The sequence below is a fragment of the Euprymna scolopes genome, chromosome 37 (assembly GCF_053919585.1).
Source record: "Euprymna scolopes isolate OS-2025 chromosome 37, ASM5391958v1, whole genome shotgun sequence".
Classification (NCBI taxonomy): Eukaryota; Metazoa; Mollusca; class Cephalopoda; order Sepiida; family Sepiolidae; genus Euprymna; species Euprymna scolopes.
Window position 1 is genome coordinate 35,368,689 of NC_136518.1, and position 18,121 is coordinate 35,386,809.

General features: G+C 42.5%; 1 protein-coding gene across 4 annotated transcripts in view; it reads right to left on the bottom strand.

Annotated features, from left to right (window-relative positions):
• The window catches only part of LOC145261133 (microtubule-associated serine/threonine-protein kinase 3-like), a 571,734-nt gene that overhangs the window by 425,775 nt on the left and 127,838 nt on the right, over window positions 1-18,121 (bottom strand). For all 4 annotated transcript variants that reach the window (XM_080119401.1, XM_080119402.1, XM_080119400.1 and 1 more), the window contains exon 3: window positions 16,667-16,781. In XM_080119401.1, the coding sequence (XP_079975527.1) occupies window positions 16,667-16,781 (115 nt within the window). The remainder of the gene's footprint in view (window positions 1-16,666; window positions 16,782-18,121) is intronic.

The window sequence follows — 18,121 nt, forward strand, 5'->3', positions numbered from 1 at the left end:
CATGCGTAGAACCGATCTGGTCATGAGAGGACGGTTTTTGTTGACCCCCTCCCCCCTCAGAAAATGTTGATTTCCGGGTGAAAAAATGAACATTTTTGGCCAATTTTTCGATATTTTTCGGGTGAAGGATGGAGCTTCAATATGATATCAAGTTTGTCAATTTTTGTTCTGTCTGTCGAAAGTTTTTAACGGACACACAAACACACATACATACAAACACACATTTTCGCTTTTATATATATATATATAGATATAGATAGATGACAGACAAAGCACAAGTGGCAACGTGATCTTTTAGCTCCAGGTTAGTCACTAATATTTATCACAGTCTGATTCTACTTTCGTGAAGAGCTTAATCATAATATAAATCATGTCTACTTACAATAAACTATTAGAATGTGACCTAAAAGGTTACGCTTCATCTCGTGTAAATCCAAAATCAATTTTAGAGATTGGAGATGCTTCATTCTGTGTGTGCATATCTAAAATGATTATCCATTATTATTATTATTATTGCATATCTAAAATAATTATCTATTATTATTATTACTAGTAGTTTTCACTCACTATCACTTCATAGTTTAATTCTTATTCATTACTTGAAATCATTGAAAATAAATTAAAAAAAACAACACCACTTCTCTCTAAGAAAAAGACAAACTTGTCTCTCCATTCTGTTTTAATAAGGGAGTCTTTTTGCGTCTACATTAAAGGCGAAAGAACTTCTATGTTTCCTTTTTTTATCAGATATTGAGATTTACTCATAAAATTAAAATTTTCATACATGATTAGTCTTTCCTGTTTTTGATTATTACTAGTTATCAAGACTAATCTTTTTCTTCTTTCGTCATAAAAAATTAAATTTGCTTATGCAACAATTTAAGCAAGCTGGACATGTGTGCATACTCACCTTTATTATTATAGATTATTATATCAAAGCTGAGTTAACGTTTGTTTCCTTAAAACTATTTTCCAATACATTTTAAAAACACCAAAAAATACATGCTAAACAATTCCTGAGTTATGTTTGCAAAAAAAAATTAAATAAAAAATAACAACAACTTCGATTTTAATTGTTCTAATTAGCCATAACTTGCAATTAATCTGGATTCTAGTTTGGCATTCATCCTGGTTTGATTGAACTGGCTTCTGCTGAAGGAGGAAATTTCTAGGGAATTAAATTCAAGAACAGTCTGCAATTGTATGTATGTCAAAGTAAGGGAAAACTTAACATTGTTTTTTAGGGTTTTTTTTTTTTTTTTTTTTTTTGCAAAAAGTTATAAATGCCCTCTCACATATAGTGCCTGCTATTCCCAAATTGGCAGTGACAAGGATCAATGTTCCTTAACTTTGGTGATCAAACGAGAAATGATGTGCCAATATGAATATATATATATATATATATATATATATATATATATATATATATATATATATATATACACACACACACACACATAATCTGCAACAACTCAGCAAGTAACTCATATCTTACAAAGACCATTCTCATTCTCTGATTGTATCATGTTGGACCCCAACCATAATTTTATATCACTCATTTCTGTGATTTATTCTGTTTATTAGAAAAAAGATTTGTTAAAGTTATTAGAACATCACCACACAAACAGTTTTTTTTATTGATTGACCTCATATTGCAAATGTTACTTAAAACCTTTCTTTCAAGGCAAAATTTGTAAATATGACTATATTTTAATTGTTTTCTAAAGAAATAAGTCTTCCAACCAGCAATACATTTCCACACAGACAACGTTGCCAGATGAATACTGCAAGTAGATATAAGAAATCATTTTAAAACCAAAATTCGATGCTAAAACACTTGTTTTTTTTTGTTTTTTGTTTTCCATAAGTGAAAGCAATATAAATCAAATATTTCAGCTGACTCTCACATTCTTCAGTGTATTATAGACATTATGTTTTTATTTTTTCTTCATTGTTGAGCTGCAACAAACGCTAATAGTCAATGTTTCTTAGCATCAAATGCAGATTGTTAATCATGTTTAGATTTTGTGACGATGACGTGTTGTTTATGTGTATATGAATAACACATCCAATATTTTGACATCGAAAAGCACCATAAAATTGAAAATATAAGAAATCGTTTTTAAAACCAAAAATATATATATTTTTTTTTTCAATAATATAAAGTATGTAAGAGGGGTGTGCAATAAGTAATGCCCCTGACCCACTTCCCATAGCAGTAGAACAATAAAACTTGGCACAGTTATTAGTCTTTCTCTACATAGGAACCACCCAGAGTTATGCATTTCTCCCCTCGTTTGATGCAGCTCTGGAGACCGTTTTTGTAGAACACCCCAGGTTGGTCCTTTAACCACAACGTGACTTCAAAAATCAAGGCTGCATCATCTGGGAAACGCTTTCCTTTCAAAAACAACTTATTGCTGGGAAGAGGTGAAAGTCAGAGGGTGCAAGGTCAGGAGAGTAGGGAGGATGGGGAAGGATTTCATAACCACACGCCCGTGCTTTTGATCTGGCGACATGCGAGTTGTGGTCTGGAGCGTTGTGCTGCAGGAGGAGGGTAACTTTGCTGATCTTGCCCCGCCTCTTGGTTTTGATAGCTTCCCTTAATTTCCTCAAAAGTTAAGCATAATAGGCTCCTGTAATTGTGCTACCCTTTGCCAGGAAATCTGTCATCACTACTCCGTCCTGGTCCCAGAAGACTGTGAGCATGACCTTGCCAGCAGAGGGCTGCACCCTTGCCTTCTTTGAAGGTGGTGAGTCCAAGTGCTTCCACTGCATTGAATGGACTTTGGTCTCTAGATCATAGTGATGGACGCAGGTTTCATCCTGTGTAATCAGTCTTTTGAAAAACTTTGACTCATCTTCTTGGCATATCTCCAAATTCATCCTCGAGCACTCAATGCGTTCTCGCTTCTGGAATGGTGTGAGCAACCTGGGAATCCATCTGGTAGACACCTTATGCATATGCAAATGGTCATGAATGATAGTTTCCACAGACCCTGTACTAATCTTGACATTTTGGGTTATTTGGCGAATAGTAATGTGCTGATCTTCCAAAATGGCAGCCTCAACTTGACGGACAGATGGCTCATCAATGGCAGAAGAGTGGCGACCAGGTCTGGGAGCTGTTTCCACAGACTTCTGGCAATGTTTGAATTCACGATGCCAGCGTTTTACAATGTCATATGATGGAGCATTACCACCATAAGTTTCTTTCATTTCATCAAAAGTCTCCTGTGGTGTGCGTCCTTTCAAATACAAAAACCAGATCACTGCTCGACATTCAATAGGCTTCATTTCACCCCTGACTCAGTTCAAACACTTGAAATCATAATTAGTTCAGAGCTGTAATTTGCCACATAATCCGTAGAGATATAAATCATTGCACATACAAAATTTCAGCTACATCAGACAACTGGAAGTGGGTCAGGGGCATTACTTATTGCACGCCCCTCATATATTGCTTATGTTACTATACACAAAAATTACTACTAAACTAATTAATTGATTATTATGAATTTTGGAACAGTTGTTAGGTGTAATGGGGTGCAAACATGGGTTGTATTTAGTTTTATGCAAAAGAGTAAAAAGAAAGTTGAAATCATTCGTGAACAAAACGTATGCAAGGTAGAATGATAAATTTGCTGCCATAAAGAAAACAACACTACAGCTTTATTTTGAAACTTGTATTAAAAAAATCAATTCAGGTAACTTGATCATGTAGTAGAGCTGACATCTATTTAATGTAGCTGCCTCAACCAACACCTCGATACAGGTCCGGAACTGGATGCATGATTTTTCCGTAAGCGCCGGCGGGAGCTCAGTGAATACTCAGTTGATGGCGGTGATCTGACTTTGGTGTTGTGGGAGGTCATGTTGGTGATGGTCTCGACGTATGACCAAACGATGTAGTCCAGTGTGTTCAGGTTGGAGGAGAAGGATAAAGTCATAGCACTGCTTCTTAAGCCCAGCCTGAGTATCTTTGAACTTGTGGGCTGGTGCCAAGTCCTGCTGCCACATCCAGAATCTGCCAGTAACCACCTGATTGCACGAGGGGATCACCACACTCTTCAGTACATCCAGGTACATTTTGGTGTTGACTTTCAAGCCGACTTTGAAGATATTAGGTGGTATGATATGACCCTCACTTGAAAGTTTGAAACCACACCAAAGATGATAACCATGGCTGGAAACTTTGTTGAGCTATGCCCTAAAGCATTGAATCATCCACATTTGCATTTTGAGGGTGCTAAATACACAGATTGAATAAAAGCACATTAGAATATCCGTTCTAGAATTAATATTCTTGTACTTGTAAAACACGTCCATGCAGGAGATTATTCTTTGTACATTTTTTTATGGCAAATAAACATGAATGGTTATAATCTTCTTACAAGGACAAAGCAAATTATCAATTCACATCGTGATAATCATTGTCATAATAATTGTTTAGACTAGCTAAAACTCATACGTCTAAAGTTTTGTATTCCAAAGTTGAATTGGCTTATGTGCCCCTACCCCTGCCCCAAACACAATAAAATAATTATTCACAACAATTAGATGTAATTTATGTGCTGCTGCCATCGCGCACAGAAATCACTTTTTCCATGGCTACCAACGTAATAGATGTACTGAGACTAAAGCTGCTTTCAGGAGTGCCAGCAAGCACTGTAAAAGAGTAATAAAACATGCAAGAGAGCTATATGCTCAGTCTGTTAAATCCAAAGTAGCTGAGCAGCAGCTTGGTTCCCACCAGTCTGGCAAATAGCAAACAGGATCTTGAACAGAAGCGTACATTCTATCCCAACTATCATCAATGGACCTGAGGTCATCTCGTCAGCATCAGAAAAGGCCAAACTATTTGCAAAGAACTTTGCAGCTAATTCTACCCGATGCGACAATGACCATCAACTCTCTGCATTTCCTTCTATAACAGACAACACGCTATGCAACATACAAATATCTGTGCGTGAGTTCGGCAAGCTAATCAAGAACCTAGATTCCAGTAAAGCAACTGGCCCTGATGACATTCCAGTTATAGTGCTGAAAAAGCTCCAACCAGAACTTGCCCCCATACATACAAAACTGTTTAAGTGTTGCCTTAAGGAGAATTGCTTCCCAACACCCTGGAAAACCTCATCAGTATGCCCTGTATTCAAGAATTCAGGTGAAAAGTCATCTCCCTCTCAGTACAGAACAATAAGTATCCTGTGTGTCATGAGTAAGTTGTTGGAATCCATATTAAATAAAGAAATAGTCAACCACCTCAACAGAAACAACCTTCTTAGTGACACACAATATGGTTTCCGCTCTGCAAGATCTACAGCAGATGTGCTAACAGTTATATCACATAGGATTAGTAAATCTCTTGACAAAGGTTTCCTTTCCAGGGCAATTGCTCTTGACATATCGAAGGTCTTCGATAACGTATGGCATAAGGGCCTACTTCACAAGATTTCCAACTACGGTATTACTGGAAATGTTTTCTCAATCATTAAATCATTTCTCTCTGATAGGTTCTTAAGAGTAGTCGTTGATGGACAGAAATCAGAGGCCCACGGTATTAATGCTGGAGTCCCCCATGGGTTCATCCTGGACCCAACTCTCTTCCTGATCTACATCAATGATCTCCCAAAACACATACTTAAATCATTTGTTGCCATCTATGCTGATGACACGACCATCTATGGCAACACATCAAAGGCCGTAAATGACAAAGTTCTCTCTAATTCTCTCTCCTCTGATCTTGAGCGCATGGTACAATGGGGGAAGAACCCTTATCCCTGATGGCCTTCGGGCCTTGATAAGTGGTGACCCCCATGTAAAAAAAAAAAATGTAATTTATATCACCTATTAAGCATAATTATCCACATTGATGACTGTGCATATTTAAAAAGTATAGATAGAAAGAGAAAATAAATATATACGTTTTTTATTCAAAAATTTCATTGTAAAGAACACATACACACACACACATATATATATATATATATAGCTGAATTTTGTTGTTCAGGTAGAGACCAGATTTAAACTATCATAAATGATTTTTTTAACAAAATAAGAATTAGATTTAAATAATAATTAAAGATGTAAATGTAAAGAAGCGAGTTAGAAAAAAATGAAAACAAATAAAACTTATGTTTCGAAGTAGGTGCGAAGTACATCTTGTGATATGCATGTATAACCAGCTGTGAAGACCCGACCTTCCTTGGTTAAGATGAAACAAGAAGTCTGTAGTGTCCACACAGTTACAAGTGTAGTCATAGATGGTTCAGCTCAAACATCCACCAAAGTCCTGTGATGCAGTCTCGGTCACTTTCATGAAGACAGGGTTGATATGACACTGGATGCAGCAGCTGATGATCCTTTCTCTCTTCTTTCTTCCGCTGATAAAGATCATTCAACTTGGTTGTTTTTCCTTAAGTTCATTTTTTTTTCTTTTTTTTTTTTCTTTTTACACAGGCATCACCACATTATCAAGGACAAGAGGCCACTCGAGGATAAGGGTTAAAGAGTGTACAGTAGAAATTGGACCATATAGTAATCAATTCGGTAAATTTGTTAACTTATATGGAACGGCTTATCAAGAACTTGTTTACATTAGACTTGAAGACAACCATATTGTAGTCAGCTGGAAAGCAGGAAAACAGAAGACAATTCTACAGGCGTGCAGTTCTAAGAAAGAAGCTTTGTTCATGGAATCTACGTTTAGGTTTAGGCACAGATAAAGAGTGGGGGGAATTATTGATAGTGTTTTCTGCTAGACGAGTGTTTTTTGTGAAAGTTTGGCGAGGGGGGACCATAGACTGAAGCTCAGTCGAACACTTTCCATGAAAATAACGATACATCAGAGACAAACTCGCAACATCTCTTCTGTGAGATAGAGGTTTCAGGGAAGAGAAAAGGACACCTCCTACGAGACTACAAAGTCTATTTTGAACTCTATCAAGGCAGAACAAGTCCTTTCTAACAGCTCCTGCCCAGATGTGGTAACAGTATTCCATTCTTGGACATATCTGGCTCTTATATAGATAGAGAATTGCATCAGCAGTGAGATATCTACTGGATCGATAGAAGGATCCCACCATTTTTCCAGTGGCCTTGGCAACAGATTTGTGTACATGTTCCATTTAAGATCAGGAGTAACGGTCAAGCTCAGAAGCTTGTCAAAACTTGTGGCCTCCTGAAGATGAGACCCATTCATTTCAATTGATGCCAGATGTGGATCAGAGTGATGATGATGTAAAGAGAGAAGCTTGGTTTTAGATGCATTAAAAGTAACCAGTCACTCCTTTCCCCATTGTACCACGTGCTCAAGATCAGAGGAGAGAGAATCGGAGAGAACTTGGTCGTTTACTGTCTTAGATGTGCTACCATAAATGGTAGTGTCATCAGCATAAATGTCTACAAATGATGTAAGGATGTGATTTGGAAGATCATTAATGTAGATCAGGAATAGAGTTGGGCCCAGGATGGACCCTTGAGGGACTCGAGCATTAATACTGTGAGCTTCTGATTTTTGCCCCTCAACTACTACTCTTATGAACCTATCAGAAAGAAATGATTTAATAATTGAGAAGACATTTCCAGCTATACCATAGCTAGAGATTTTGTGAAGTAAACCTTTATGCCATACCTTGCAAGTAATAATAATCAATGCCGACTCTGGTTGTAGTTTTCGTATAAAATTAATTATTCACAAGAAGAAAAAAATAAAAATAAATTATGTACAGTTTTTCACAGGAGAATTAAAAATAGAAAAGAATGAAAATGTAGATTACAACTCTCTTTTTCTGGTAGTTACAATAGTCAATGAATGGGGCTTTAGTCTTGTTTTCAGCAATCAATTTCTTGCTTATCAATCAGTCAAAGGGCAAGTGCTTTCTCAAACTGGCTAGACCTCTTTTGAGGCAATTTTAAACCATAGGTCTAATTCAACTCTCCTTAACCCTTCTCTAGGGTAATCTCTTCCCATCATGGTGGTTGGGTCACACATGATTAATTTCTTTTTTTTAAATAGCTTTTTTAAATGAAATTTTCTTTTAGGCAATTGTATGTGTGATTAAATATTAAATTTTAAAATATAGACATCAATTTGTTTTGTAATACATATATATACATACATAAAATTATATAAACATTGTAAATGGTCTATGCAGATCAATCAACATTATGACATTTTCAAATGAATCTCAAAGTCAGAAAATAAGTAAAAAATAAAATCTTCACAGAATACAACCGACAAGGAAAAAGGAAAAAAGAAAAGGGGATGTTATATTATTTCTTCCCTATTTTGACAGCCACTTCCCCTCATCTCATCACAATTCCTTTTTGGATATATTGTTGGAAGATCATATTTTTAACCAATTTTATGACTGCAACATTCATTTGAAAGTCCTCATGAAGACATGGAAATGTCAAAACGATAAAGATTTACACATGTATTAAGTATTTTTTGCAAAAACATAAAGTTTTAGTTTATGTTATCAATATACTTGAATATACATATGTATATATATACATGTACACAAAAATTGCTTATGTCCTTTTCTTTATTCTGTATGTATTACAAAACTATGATGTTAGTTTTAGAATAAATACAGATGTTGTTTAGAGGGGAAAAAAATGGTCTTTGATAGGTGTTTTTTTCTTAGTTTTCTTATCAATTATTGTCTTAGAAGATTCAAAATATGCATAAAAACATTGATTGTCTGAATAAATAATGATACGGCTGGAGAGAGTGAATGAGAGCGAGAGCAAGAGAGAAGGAGGGAGAAAGAGAGCAAAAGTAGAGAAGGAGAGAAGGACAGCAAAAGTGGAGGAGGAGAAAGGGACAGCGAAAGTGGAGAAGGAGAGAAGGACAGCGAAAGTGGAGAAGGAGAGAAGGACAGCGAAAGTGGAGAAGGAGAGAAGGACAGCGAAAGTGGAGAAGAAGAGAAGGACAGCGAAAGTGAAGAAGAGAAGGACAGCAAAAGTAGAGAAGAAGAGAGGGACAGCGAAAGTGGAGAAGGAGAGAAGGACAGCGAAAGTAGAGAAGAGAGGGACAGCAAAAGTAGAGGAGGAGAGAGGGACAGCAAAATTAGAGGAGGAGGGACAGACAGCGAAAGTAGAGGAGGAGGGAGGGACAGCGAAAGTAGAGGAGGAGGGAGGGACAGCGAAAGTAGAGGAGGAGGGAGGGACAGCGAAAGTAGAGGAGGAGAGAGGGACAGCGAAAGTAGAGGAGGAGGGAGGGACAGCGAAAGTAGAGGAGGAGGAAGAGATAGCGAAAGTAGAGGAGGAGGGAGGGACAGCGAAAGTAGAGGAGGAGGGAGGGACAGCGAAAGTAGAGGAGGAGGGAGGGACAGCGAAAGTAGAAGAGGAGGGAGGGACAGCGAAAGTAGTAGAGGGAGGGAGGGACAGCGAAAGTAAAGAAGGAGAGAGGGGCAGCGAAAGTAGAGGAGGAGGGAGGGACAGTGAAAGTAGAGGAGGGAGGGGGGACAGCAAAAGTAGAGGAGGAGGGAGGGAGGGACAGCGAAAGTAGAGGAGGAGGGAGGGACAGCGAAAGTAGAGGAGGGAGGGAGGGACAGCGAAAGTAGAGGAGGGAGGGAGGGACAGCGAAAGTAAAGAAGGAGACAGAGACAGCGAAAGTAGAGGAGAAGAGGGACAGCGAAAGTAGAGGAGGAGGGAGGGACAGCGAAAGTAGAGGAGGAGGGAGGGACATGAAAGTAGAGGAGGAGGGAGGGACAGAGAAAGTAGAGGAGGAGGGAGGGACAGAGAAAGTAGAGGAGGAGGGAGGGACAGCGAAAGTAAAGCAGGGAGGGGGGGACAGCGAAAGTAGAGAAGGAGAGAGAGACAGTAAAAGTAGAGGAGGAGAGAGGGACAGCAAAAGTAGAGGAGGAGGGAGGGACAGCGAAAGTAGAGGAGGGAGGGACAGCGAAAGTAGAGGAGGGAGGGACAGCGAAAGTAGAGAAGGAGGGACAGTGAAAGTAGAGAAGGAGGGAGGGACAGCGAAAGTAGAGAAGGAGGGAGGGACAGCGAAAGTAGAGAAGGAGGGACAGCGAAAGTAGAGGAGGGAGGGACAGCGAAAGTAGAGGAGGGAGGGACAGCGAAAGTAGAGAAGGAGGGACAGCGAAAGTAGAGAAGGAGGGACAGCGAAAGTAGAGGAGGGAGGGACAGCGAAAGTAGAGGAGGGAGGGACAGCGAAAGTAGAGGAGGGAGGGACAGTGAAAGTAGAGGAGGGAGGGACAGCGAAAGGAGAGGAGGGAGGGACAGCGAAAGTAGAGAAGGAGGGACAGTGAAAGTAGAGAAGGAGGGAGGGACAGCGAAAGTAGAGAAGGAGGGAGGGACAGCGAAAGTAGAGGAGGGAGGGACAGCGAAAGTAGAGAAGGAGGGACAGCGAAAGTAGAGAAGGAGAGACAGCGAAAGTAGAGAAGGAGGAACAGCGAAAGTAGAGAAGGAGGGATAGCGAAAGTAGAGAAGGAGGGACAGTGAAAGTAGAGAAGGAGGGACAGTGAAAGTAGAGGAGGGAGGGACAGCGAAAGTAAGGAAGGAGGGACAGCGAAAGTAGAGAAGGAGGGACAGTGAAAGTAGAGGAGGGAGGGACAGTGAAAGTAGAGGAGGAGGGAGGGACAGCGAAAGTAGAGGAGGGAGGGACAGCGAAAGTAGAGAAGGAGGGAGGGAGAGCAAAAGTATAGGAGGGAGGGACAGCGAAAGTAGAGGAGGAGGGACAGCGAAAGTAGAGGAGGAGGGACAGCGAAAGTAGAGGAGGGAGGGACAGTGAAAGTAGAGGAGGAGGGAGGGACAGCGAAAGTAGAGGAGGGAGGGACAGTGAAAGTAGAGGAGGGAGGGACAGCGAAAGTAGAGGAGGGAGGGACAGTGAAAGTAGAGGGGGAGGGACAGCAAAAGTAGAGGAGGGAGGGACAGCGAAAGTAGAGAAGGAGGGACAGCGAAAGTAGAGAAGGAGGGACAGCGAAAGTAGAGGAGGGAGGGACAGCAAAAGTAGAGGAGGGAGGGACAGTGAAAGTAGAGAAGGAGGGACAGCGAAAGTAGAGAAGGAGGGACAGCGAAAGTAGAGGAGGGAGGGACAGCGAAAGTAGAGAAGGAGGCACAGCGAAAGTAGAGAAAGAGGGACAGCGAAAGTAGAGAAGGAGGGACAGCGAAAGTAGAGAAGGAGGGAGGGACAGCGAAAGTAGAGGAGGGAGGGACAGCGAAAGTAGAGAAGGAGGGAGGGACAGGGAAAGTAGAGGAGGGAGGGACAGCGAAAGTAGAGAAGGAGGGCCAGCGAAAGTAGAGAAGGAGGGACAGTCAAAGTAGAGGAGGGAGGGACAGTCAAAGTAGAGGAGGGAGGGACAGTCAAAGTAGAGGAGGGAGGGACAGTCAAAGTAGAGGAGGGAGGGACAGCGAAAGTAGAGGAGGGAGGGACAGCGAAACTAGAGAAGGAGGGACAGTGAAAGTAGAGAAGGAGGGAGGGACAGCGAAAGTAGAGGAGGGAGGGACAGCGAAAGTAGAGGAGGGAGGGACAGCGAAAGTAGAGAAGGAGGGACAGCGAAAGTAGAGGAGGGAGGGACAGCGAAAGTAGAGGAGGGAGGGACAGCGAAAGTAGAGGAGGGAGGGACAGCGAAAGTAGAGAAGGAGGGACAGCGAAAGTAGAGGAGGGAGGGACAGCGAAAGTAGAGGAGGGACAGTGAAAGTAGAGGAGGGAGGGACAGTGAAAGTAGAGGAGGGAGGGACAGCGAAAGTAGAGAAGGAGGGACAGCGAAAGTAGAGAAGGAGGGACAACGAAAGTAGAGGAGGGAGGGACAGCGAAAGTAGAGAAGGAGGGAGGGACAGTGAAAGTAGAGTAGGGAGGGACAGCGAAAGTAGAGGAGGGAGGGACAGCGAAAGTAGAGGAGGGAGGGACAGCGAAAGTAGAGAAGGAGGGAGGGACAGTGAAAGTAGAGTAGGGAGGGACAGCGAAAGTAGAGGAGGGAGGGACAGCGAAAGTAGAGGAGGGAGGGACAGCGAAAGTAGAGAAGGAGGGAGGGACAGTGAAAGTAGAGTAGGGAGGGACAGCGAAAGTAGAGGAGGGAGGGACAGCGAAAGTAGAGGAGGGAGGGACAGCGAAAGTAGAGGAGGGAGGGACAGCGAAAGTAGAGGAGGGAGGGACAGCGAAAGGAGAGGAGGGAGGGACAGCGAAAGGAGAGGAGGGAGGGACAGCGAAAGGAGAGGAGGGAGGGACAGCGAAAGTAGAGAAGGAGGGACAGTGAAAGTAGAGAAGGAGGGAGGGACAGCGAAAGTAGAGGAGGGAGGGACAGCGAAACTAGAGAAGGAGGGACAGTGAAAGTAGAGAAGGAGGGAGGGACAGCGAAAGTAGAGGAGGGAGGGACAGCGAAAGTAGAGGAGGGAGGGACAGCGAAACTAGAGAAGGAGGGACAGTGAAAGTAGAGAAGGAGGGAGGGACAGCGAAAGTAGAGGAGGGAGGGACAGCGAAAGTAGAGGAGGGAGGGACAGCGAAACTAGAGAAGGAGGGACAGTGAAAGTAGAGAAGGAGGGAGGGACAGCGAAAGTAGAGGAGGGAGGGACAGCGAAAGTAGAGAAGGAGGGACAGTGAAAGTAGAGAAGGAGGGAGGGACAGCGAAAGGAGAGGAGGGAGGGACAGCGAAACTAGAGAAGGAGGGACAGTGAAAGTAGAGAAGGAGGGAGGGACAGCGAAAGTAGAGGAGGGAGGGACAGCGAAAGTAGAGGAGGGAGGGACAGCGAAAATAGAGAAGGAGGGACAGCGAAAGTAGAGGAGGGAGGGACAGCGAAAGTAGAGGAGGGAGGGACAGCGAAAGTAGAGAAGGAGGGACAGCGAAAGTAGAGGAGGGAGGGACAGCGAAAGTAGAGGAGGGACAGTGAAAGTAGAGGAGGGAGGGACAGTGAAAGTAGAGGAGGGAGGGACAGCGAAAGTAGAGAAGGAGGGACAGCGAAAGTAGAGAAGGAGGGACAACGAAAGTAGAGGAGGGAGGGACAGCGAAAGTAGAGAAGGAGGGAGGGACAGTGAAAGTAGAGTAGGGAGGGACAGCGAAAGTAGAGGAGGGAGGGACAGCGAAAGTAGAGGAGGGAGGGACAGCGAAAGTAGAGAAGGAGGGAGGGACAGTGAAAGTAGAGGAGGGAGGGACAGCGAAAGTAGAGGAGGGAGGGACAGCGAAAGTAGAGGAGGGAGGGACAGCGAAAGTAGAGGAGGGAGGGACAGCGAAAGTAGAGAAGGAGGGAGGGACAGTGAAAGTAGAGTAGGGAGGGACAGCGAAAGTAGAGGAGGGAGGGACAGCGAAAGTAGAGGAGGGAGGGACAGCGAAAGTAGAGGAGGGAGGGACAGCGAAAGTAGAGGAGGGAGGGACAGCGAAAGGAGAGGAGGGAGGGACAGCGAAAGGAGAGGAGGGAGGGACAGCGAAAGGAGAGGAGGGAGGGACAGCGAAAGTAGAGAAGGAGGGACAGTGAAAGTAGAGAAGGAGGGAGGGACAGCGAAAGTAGAGGAGGGAGGGACAGCGAAACTAGAGAAGAAGGGACAGTGAAAGTAGAGAAGGAGGGAGGGACAGCGAAAGTAGAGGAGGGAGGGACAGCGAAAGTAGAGGAGGGAGGGACAGCGAAACTAGAGAAGGAGGGACAGTGAAAGTAGAGGAGGGAGGGACAGCGAAAGTAGAGGAGGGAGGGACAGCGAAAGTAGAGGAGGGAGGGACAGCGAAACTAGAGAAGGAGGGACAGTGAAAGTAGAGAAGGAGGGAGGGACAGCGAAAGTAGAGGAGGGAGGGACAGCGAAAGTAGAGAAGGAGGGACAGTGAAAGTAGAGAAGGAGGGAGGGACAGCGAAAGGAGAGGAGGGAGGGACAGCGAAACTAGAGAAGGAGGGACAGTGAAAGTAGAGAAGGAGGGAGGGACAGCGAAAGTAGAGGAGGGAGGGACAGCGAAAGTAGAGGAGGGAGGGACAGCGAAAGTAGAGAAGGAGGGACAGCGAAAGTAGAGGAGGGAGGGACAGCGAAAGTAGAGGAGGGAGGGACAGCGAAAGTAGAGGAGGGAGGGACAGCGAAAGTAGAGAAGGAGGGACAGCGAAAGTAGAGGAGGGAGGGACAGCGAAAGTAGAGGAGGGACAGTGAAAGTAGAGGAGGGAGGGACAGTGAAAGTAGAGGAGGGAGGGACAGCGAAAGTAGAGAAGGAGGGACAGCGAAAGTAGAGAAGGAGGGACAACGAAAGTAGAGGAGGGAGGGACAGCGAAAGTAGAGAAGGAGGGAGGGACAGTGAAAGTAGAGTAGGGAGGGACAGCGAAAGTAGAGGAGGGAGGGACAGCGAAAGTAGAGGAGGGAGGGACAGCGAAAGTAGAGGAGGGAGGGACAGCGAAAGTAGAGAAGGAGGGAGGGACAGTGAAAGTAGAGTAGGGAGGGACAGCGAAAGTAGAGGAGGGAGGGACAGCGAAAGTAGAGGAGGGAGGGACAGCGAAAGTAGAGAAGGAGGGAGGGACAGCGAAAGTAGAGTAGGGAGGGACAGCGAAAGTAGAGGAGGGAGGGACAGCGAAAGTAGAGGAGGGAGGGACAGCGAAAGTAGAGGAGGGAGGGACAGCGAAAGTAGAGGAGGGAGGGACAGCGAAAGTAGAGGAGGGAGGGACAGCGAAAGGAGAGGAGGGAGGGACAGCGAAAGGAGAGGAGGGAGGGACAGCGAAAGGAGAGGAGGGAGGGACAGCGAAAGTAGAGAAGGAGGGACAGTGAAAGTAGAGAAGGAGGGAGGGACAGTGAAAGTAGAGAAGGAGGGAGGGACAGCGAAAGTAGAGAAGGAGGGAGGGACAGCGAAAGTAGAGAAGGAGGGAGGGACAGCGAAAGTAGAGGAGGGAGGGACAGCGAAAGTAGAGGAGGGAGGGACAGCGAAAGTAGAGGAGGGAGGGACACCGAAAGTAGAGGAGGGAGGGACAGCGAAAGTAGAGGAGGGAGGGACAGCGAAAGTAGAGAAGGAGGGACAACGAAAGTAGAGGAGGGAGGGACAGCGAAAGTAGAGAAGGAGGGACAGCGAAAGTAGAGAAGGAGGGACAGCGAAAGTAGAGAAGGAGGGACAGCGAAAGTAGAGGAGGGAGGGACAGCGAAAGTAGAGTAGGGAGGGACAGCGAAAGTAGAGGAGGGAGGGACAGCGAAAGTAGAGGAGGGAGGGACAGCGAAAGTAGAGGAGGGAGGGACAGCGAAAGTAGAGTAGGGAGGGACAGCGAAAGTAGAGGAGGGAGGGACAGCGAAAGTAGAGGAGGGAGGGACAGCGAAAGTAGAGGAGGGAGGGACAGCGAAAGTAGAGGAGGGAGGGACAGCGAAAGTAGAGGAGGGAGGGACAGCGAAAGTAGAGAAGGAGGGAGGGACAGTGAAAGTAGAGTAGGGAGGGACAGCGAAAGTAGAGGAGGGAGGGACAGCGAAAGTAGAGGAGGGAGGGACAGCGAAAGTAGAGGAGGGAGGGACAGCGAAAGTAGAGAAGGAGGGACAACGAAAGTAGAGGAGGGAGGGACAGCGAAAGTAGAGAAGGAGGGACAGCGAAAGTAGAGAAGGAGGGACAGCGAAAGTAGAGAAGGAGGGACAGCGAAAGTAGAGGAGGGAGGGACAGTGAAAGTAGAGTAGGGAGGGACAGCGAAAGTAGAGAAGGAGGGACAGCGAAAGTAGAGAAGGAGGGACAGCGAAAGTAGAGAAGGAGGGAGGGATAGATTTTCAAAATTTCTTTGGATAAATTTTACGATTTATTTGGAGGGTGCGTATGCCCCAAATTTTGAAACCCTTTCCTTTATGATATTTCTAATTTTCATGATTAATGAACATTCATGAAAATCAGAAATATTTTAATTTTGGTCATGCAAAACTGCTGTGTTTAGTGAATTAATTTTATTAATTAGAATTTTAATGGAACTCTAGATGAAATCATAATTCCCCAGACATACTGTTGATATCCCTGCTGGTTTAAATATATATATCAAAGTATAATTAGACGGCAAACCAAAGATATACTTTGTTACACAAGATCAAAATGCAAATTTCCAATTGATTTTGCATGGATAACTGCAGACTTCTGACTGGAAGTTTATAAGACTTGCACAAGTACAGAATTGAATTGTGCAGTTGATTTTTGTCATAAAAAGAGAAATCTCAACATATGAAAATAAAAGTAATTTTAACCAAGAGAAGACATTTGTTTCGATACTCATGTGGAGATTTACAGAAATTATTACTCATCTGAATTCATTTATCATTGCTGAAATAAAAAAAAAAAAAAGAGGAAAGATTTTTTCTGCCTTATAATTATACTCAGTAAATTTATTTTTGTCGTTCACATTACTGTAATTGATTTATATTTTCTGTAACCATGGGTGTAGACACAATAGCTCAAACACTTGACTCAAGAGCCTAAGAAATCTGCCATTATTAATAATTTATATGATAGCTGTATATTATTTATAGTTTTTTGTTAAAAAATGTGCACGTTTTTCAAGGCTATATTAATTTAAGGCTTTTTTTCTGAAAAATCCAAGTTTCGTATAAAAATAAAATAAATGCAAAAATTGATATATTTGTTTAAACCTATATAACTCTTTTCTTTTTCAGCTATATCACACAATTTTCAACAATCCTTATAAATATATTTGTTCCTTCAACCATAAAAAAGTGAAGTCCTGTTAATCTGGTTTGTTAATATTGAAATGAAGCCATAGAACTTACCTCTGTGTCTGTATCTTCCTCTGCTTTTAATTGGGTAATGACATGTTGTAATTGTTTTCTAGTCAAAGGGTTCGTCACTTGATAAGTTTCAAGAAATTCATCACTGGTTAAGGTCCTGTGAACAAATGCAATGTAATTAAATTTAGTTGAAAGTTTCAAACAAAGAAAGAGGAAGGAAAAATGAAAAAATAAAGGGAAGAAACCAAAACAAAAGATATTAAGAAAAAGAAAAAATATATTAAATATTCTAAAGAGTAAAAAAACATAATGATGCTTGATATGGTTGCAATTAATGGAATCAGTTATACTAGGTCAAATCCTTGTGGCTTATTCATGTACTAACAGAGTTGAAAAAAGTATTAACCCACAATTTTTGCTGAGTTTTTGACAAACCAGAAACTGTTATTTACTTAAATGTTTACAATAGTTCTTGCATCTTAAAAGGCTGTACCACATGCAATGCTATTGGCATAGCTATCAAGATTGGTAGCGTAATATAATGGGAGCACTTAATCTATCAAGAAACATAGCTTTGAAAGCTAGCTGTGAAGTTTGACAAATAGGAGAATGGAAAAAGCAGAAGTGTGAATCACGTGACGTCATCAACAAAGTTGGGGGAATTTTTCTTGTGGAAAAAATCAATAGAGAGAAAATCAAATAGAATGCATAAAATGAAAACTAGTTAAAGGAAACTAAAGTTGTTTTTCTCTTCCCCTATTGTGCCACTACAACAACAAAAAGAAAGGAATCCATGCAATTATTTATCAGTGTCAATTTTAATAAATTAACAGCATCATTGTGTTGATACATCGATTCTCATTAGATCACCAAGTGATGTGAATCCTGGGTAGTACCAGATGCATAACCATTTGAAAATGCTAGTGGCTGTATGTCATCTCCCCATAAAGAGAATATACATGCAGCTGCGGACCGTTTGTAAAATTGATATTCACTGTAAAGTTCCTCCTTTGAAGGAAGCCAGTATAGCCCATCCAGAGCTAATAATACACAAGTTATTACCAGTTCAGGAAGCTTCCTTTCAGTGGCGACAAGTTGCAGATGAGATAACCAAAAAAAAAAAAAAAAAAATCAATGTTGCCAAAAAGTGGAATTCCAAACCAAAGTCACTAGAGGATCATGATATATACACCTGCCAAAAACATGTAAATAAAAACGGCATCTCAGAAGTGTACAACATTGTAAATATAATGGTAAATGTAAGAATTATTTCAATGACTGCAATCCCTCTGGACACAAAATTTGGATCATAACAAACAAGGTGAGGACAACAGTCTATTACTAATGGAGACTTGATATCTGTGCTTGAAGCCGAAACTATGCTATTAAGGTACCATTGTATTGTTTTTTAATAATCAATGAGGTGAGAGATAATTCAGTATCTGTTCTGTTGTCATGAGACCATCATTCTTAAAGGGAAGAATAGCATATTTCAAC